Consider the following 6,000-nt stretch of genomic DNA (forward strand, 5'->3'; position numbering starts at 1 on the left):
CTAAAACACATGAGTACAGAACTGTTTAAAAGGAGCAGTCAATTTAAATAAAGCGAGCTCTTAATACTTGTATGTACAAGACTTACACATTTTCCCCTTTACCCATTTTATTATGTGTGAAATCCAGAGTTAGACCTCACCAATTAAAACAAACTTTCACAACAAAGTAAGTCAACAAAATGACCAGAGTTAAGGACAATAATTTTATTTGATCCATATTAATGAAAATTCAAACAAAGTTGGACTTCAGGATTGATGAGACAGGAATATCACAGGTGAACAGGATGGTAGGAAGGTCAGTGAGAAGGCTCTGAAAACGTGAAAAAAGATCAGGGTCAAGTATTTCCAATTTAATTTATTAGCCAGGAATAAGAAATGTGCATAGAACCAATAAGTTAATCTAGAAACAAACCAAAAAAATTACAGATGTTTCAATGGTGACCTATAACAGGGCCCAATAGCCTAAATAAAATACTAATTGAAATACACTTTATGAAAATTATTTTTAGTAATTTTCCACAAAATTCAATCGCTAGTGTTAAAAACTTACAAAAATATTTATGAAAAATGTGAATTAGTCTGAAGTAGTCTTAAAGACAGACAAGTTTAAAGAGAAATAAAACAACATTGTTACAACAGGTTGATTTTTTTATCATTACTGACAAATAAAACCATCAAAGAACCTCTAAAATATTCAACTTGATTCTGATGATGGAAAAACAAACTATTGAGGAAAATGTGGGTTAATTGCATCTAATATCATGATCACAATATTTAAGAATATCAAAATTAGTAAATACACAAATTTTAAATATTAAATTCTTATTCAAAACATAGTTGAGTAACTATGTTTATTGAGTAATGATCAATAAACGGATGTTTTTCAAAGATTTTATCCAAATTTTTAAATCTATCGTTACTGAAATATTACTGTAATTGATGCCAGATCATTTTTAGTTTTATGCATTTGTGTTTTCTGTGCCTGTGATACATTTGGTGACACCAGTCTGATGTAGCATGAGAAACTTTAGAAGGCAAAGAGGTGCTAGAGTGTTAAAGTTATTAAAAAACTACTAATAAGCCGTTTCACTGTCTCAATGTCAAGCAGACATTAAATCATTGTTGAGATGAAAATAATAAAATTAACTTTTTTTAAACAATAGCTGGATAAACTACTTGCTATGTTGGGTCTATATTTGCTATGAAGCCAAAACTGAATGACAGCAACAGGTTATAATTTATTTATCTCAAGCCCCATCACTAGTGCAACTTCCACCAAAATTATAGTACGTTCACCGAACTGTTGGCCTTATTATTTTTTTTAAGTCTTGTTTAGAGACATAGGGAGGTAGAAAAAACCAGAGAGCACTGGGAGGCAAACCAGGAACTCATTATGTCCCAATAGAGATGATTTTAGGGATTTGGTGCTCTGATGAAATCTCATTTTGTCATTTAAAACGAGAAAATCTTTTTAGTTTAGAATCCATCTGCACAGAGGTAGTGAAAATCTGCACTCAAATATGATCATATTGCTTTAATCCAACTATGCATCATAGGTTAAAATATATTAATGAACTTACTGTCCTTCACTGCCGCATCCTTCTTCTTCCCTAAAATAGAGAAAAATCAAAGACATATTAATCACACTGATGTACATATCTAAAATATTATACACAGACTCTCAAACATTTAAGCTACATATCTGAAAAGCACTATGATCATTTGATTTAGATTGTTTACATTGAAATAGTCTGTTATGTTACACTCCATCCAAATCAACTGTATTCTACTTCACACAGCATATCTCTAGTTCATAATATGTCTTGCCCTTCAACTTACCCCCGTAGGAAATTCTGTAAAAAATGACGGACATTACGCCAAATCCAATAACTACATCCCTGTATGGCCCCATGAAGTAAGGGCCCAATTCGGACCACCATCTCCTAACGGCACGCACAGGCATCTGTGGGGGAAAAACAAACAATAGAACTCACTAAACTTGACTCAAATCTGTAATAAATCTGAACAATAAAAAATAAAACATTGGCTTGCATGCCTCCTAAGTTAGGCTGAGATTTTACTTCTTCGTTTCCTTGAAGAAGGTATTTATAACTATTGTTATATTTAACATAGAGCCAGCTGATAACCTCAAGAGAGCTGCCATGTCGCTTAGAAACGATGGAGGAAGACATAGTTTGTAAGTTAGTGAGAAAGGACCACTGTTTTTGTGCCAACTGTGAAGCTACAAAATGCTACCAACTACCAGCTTCTACTTAGTTATTTTAAATGCACCATTAACCGTCCGAGAAAGACTTAGTGATTGATAAGCAAAGATGAGACTACTTAATCTCAATTTCATTTGAAAATATCGATTCGCTAATGAATAAACTGCTCTGCCATCACTGGCTAACCCCAGCGTTAGCATTAAGCTAACCTGCTAGCTACGTACAGCTGCAAGAACAGTCCATTCAAACATGAAATATAGCGACTTATTCATTTAAGATGAATAAATTAAGTCGGCATGTGTTAAACGGACATCACCATAATATCTCAGAAATGTAAAATGCAAATAAATACTCACATTTCAGTTTGTCGAGCTGCAGTTAGAAGGTCAAACGGCCGCGTTAGCTAAACGTCAAAGTCGAGGGGAAAAGACTTCTTCTCCTTTCACAAACTGTGAGGTGCTGCGGTTCCATTTTGGTTAGGAGCGCCCCCTAATGGTTAACTAGAACTGATAACTATGTCGTGAGCAGTTGGCTCCACCTTGTGGATAATTATTAAAACAAGGTTTAGAGCTAGTATTTGGTCACTTAACATTTTGACTTTGCCAAATTTAAATAGCATAAATATCATTAAAATGTTGCATAGTTTTCGAGTAATGTAAAAGATTAACACAAAATAAGAACATCTTATTGATCTTATTTAAAGTAAATAATTGTGTAAGATTCACAAAAAATGTTTTGTTCCACTGGCAGATTATTTCACTTATAACTAATACTTTTATTTTTAATCAATATTAAGATATTAAGGACGTATTAACTTAAATAAAAGCTCATATTTCTTGCTGAATGTTACTTGTAAATTAGTTTTGTCTTATTTCACACGTACTAAGATATTTGCACTAGAAACTAGACCAAAATTACTAGGTAAGATTTTGTGTTTTTGCAGTCATAGCATAAAATCTCTGCATTCAAAATCCCTTTTTATTAGCCACAGGCAGCAATGTGATTTTCTGAGAACAGACAATTGCATTTCCATTAACTGTAAGTCATAACCAATCAAATAAAGCGTAAAAACACCTAAAATATATTCCTATGTATCAAATGAAGCTCTACCATCATAAATGAGTTTCCCCTTTTTGAATTAAATTACAGAAATAATTACGTTTTTCAGTGAGAATCTAATTTATTGAGATGACTTTGCGCTAATCGCAGCCAGTCTGCCCCACAGTAACTGTCCTTTTTCTCAAGTTCATTAACTCACAGCTTAACTTCATTAAATCACTTCTTTTATTCAGTTTCTCTGTTTCTCCCATTGCGTTAGCCGAAGCTCCCAGTTCACTGCTGCTGCATGACATGCAGACTCTCTGCTGGCTCTGCCTGCTCACCATAGCGAAGGAGTAAATAAAACTCTGGCACAGCGCTCAAGGGTAAATGTGACACTATGTAACAACACAGACATTTAAAGCAGCCTTGTGTTTTCAGGTGGAAGGGAATTTAAATAAAAAAGACTTATAAAACATTAATACCTAATTTTACAATTCAATCTACTGGATTTTCTTAGAAACATTTGTTGTGAATTGGTGCTAGATAAATGAGCTGAGCTGAATCGAATAGAAGCTTAGAAATAATTCACATTGGATTTTATTCTTTCACTTTTAAAGGAATCTGAAGTCATTTCTCATAAATGCTTCAAAGCCAACGACTTTACCAGTTTCCCTATTTTCAACTTGTTCATCATTACTGCCTTTCTAAAGGAGAAATTCCCATAAAATGAAGTGATACTTCTGTTTTGTTTTTTCAGACTGCACTGCAAAAACAGAAAATCCTACCAAGTTCTAGGTCAAATATCTTATTATACTTGAATTAAGACAAAACTGACTCAGTAAGATGTAGGAGCTTGTTTAATGCAATAATTCCTTAATATTGATTTAGAAAATACTAGTCCCACTGCTAGATTTTGAAAAAAAAAAATACTTTTTGTTAATCAATATTAAGGAATTTTTTTGACTTAAACAACCTCCTGTATCTTGCTGAAAAGCTACTTGTAAGTTCATTTTGTCTTAATTCAAGTGCGATAAGATACTTGATCATATTTTGTGTTTTTCAGTGCTTTTTGCCCGGGTTATGAATCTGATCTGAGAGCTGTGAAGTCCCAGAAAAGGTGGGACTTTCCTCTGCAGCTCCAATGGGCAGCAGGCGCCGCGCTCAGCCATGAGCGCCTGAAGGCCACGCCGCGTTCGAAGGCATTCGTGAATGTGTCAGCTGAGGAGGAGAACAGCTGAGCGAACAAGCTCCACTCTCAGATGCTGTGATATTCTGCTGCCGCGCTCCAGGTATGTTGAAGAGCAGGTCGTCTATTTCTGTACGCTCACACTGGCTGAAGCTCGATTTTAGAAACTGTTGAGCTCTTTGGTGGAGAGTTTGCATGTGTGTGCTTGTATGAGTGTGTGCGCGGTGAAACGAGGGTGTGTGCGTGAGCTTCAGATGCGTTCCTGACATGACCTATCAAGCAGTCGACTCTCTGGAAATGTTCAGGTTTGATTTTGCTGCTGTGTTTGTTTTGTTTCCAGAAGTTTGCTGAAGTTCAGGCAGCATGGCTTCGGGGTCGGAGGGAGACGATGGAGGCATTCCCCTGGACATCGACAATGTCCACATGCTCCTCCAAGGTCAGGCTATTTCTGCTCTGCAGTGGATGTTGACGTGATGTTGGGCCATGTGTTGGTTTTGTTCTGCTCCCACAACGGAAATAAGTGATAAAAATGATAAAATAAAATAAAAAGTCTTGTTAGATTTTCTGGTTTGTGCCAAGAGTCTAGTTTTAATTTCTCTTTAGTCTTTTGCTTTCTGTTTGTCATGTGATAAGATTAACATATATTTTGTAATTCAGGAAAAAACTGTAATTGCAGGAGTGAAAAAACTAAATTTGCGTATTGCACTGCAAAAACACAAAATCTTACCAAGTGTTTTTGCCAGTGCAGATAGATATCTTAGTGCACTTGAAATAAAACAAAACTAACTTACCAAAAACTTTTCAGCAAGATCTAGGAGCTTATTTTAAATAAATAATTACTGAATTTTGATTTAAGTATTAATTCCACTGGCAGATTTTTTTCACTTACAAAACAGGAAAATGTTTTGTTTTCTACATTTTTCAACTTGTTTTGAGAATGGTATTTTTTACAGTGCAGGGACAGAATTATTTTCCTGTTTATTTTAATTATTTAACCAACAGCCTATTTAAAATACTCTGCACAGCCTCGTTGATGAAATGTGCTACACAATAAACTTAATTTGACTAAGATCTAACAAAATAAACACATCTATACTCTTATTGTCTTGACAAATATTTATTGTCTTTTTGCTTTTTTGTTTCACCTCGATGCTTCAGATGATCAAAAACATTTTAAAATCAGTCAAATTTCACCAGAGGAAAAACAAAATGCTGTTTTTCTAATACCATTAATGGAAAAACAACAATCCTGCCCTTTGTGGAAATATAATTCATAAAATAACTGTTAATTTATTTGATTCTCCATGTCAAGAAGAACCAGACCAGACCTTACACTGCAAAAACACTGCAAAAACACTGCAAAATATATATATATATATATATATATATATATATATATATATATATATATATATATATATATATATATATATATATATATATATATATATATATAAAAATATATATATATATATATATATATATATATATATATATATATATATATATATATATTTTTTTTTTTTATTAAAAAAAACATCAGAACAA

General features: G+C 33.5%; 1 protein-coding gene across 5 annotated transcripts in view; it reads left to right on the forward strand.

Moving 5' to 3' along the window:
* Positions 1 to 4,478: 4,478 nt before the first annotated feature.
* The window catches only part of LOC106963559 (nesprin-2-like), a 45,378-nt gene continuing 43,856 nt past the window's right edge, over positions 4,479 to 6,000 (forward strand). For all 5 annotated transcript variants that reach the window (XM_015058547.1, XM_015058549.1, XM_015058548.1 and 2 more), the window contains exons 1-2: positions 4,479 to 4,555; positions 4,793 to 4,888. In XM_015058547.1, coding sequence (XP_014914033.1) covers positions 4,816 to 4,888 — 73 coding nt within the window. In that variant the 5' untranslated portion in view covers positions 4,479 to 4,555; positions 4,793 to 4,815. The remainder of the gene's footprint in view (positions 4,556 to 4,792; positions 4,889 to 6,000) is intronic.

The sequence above is a fragment of the Poecilia latipinna genome, unplaced genomic scaffold (assembly GCF_001443285.1).
Source record: "Poecilia latipinna isolate Pla-1442-1.1 unplaced genomic scaffold, P_latipinna-1.0 Scaffold1549, whole genome shotgun sequence".
Classification (NCBI taxonomy): Eukaryota; Metazoa; Chordata; class Actinopteri; order Cyprinodontiformes; family Poeciliidae; genus Poecilia; species Poecilia latipinna.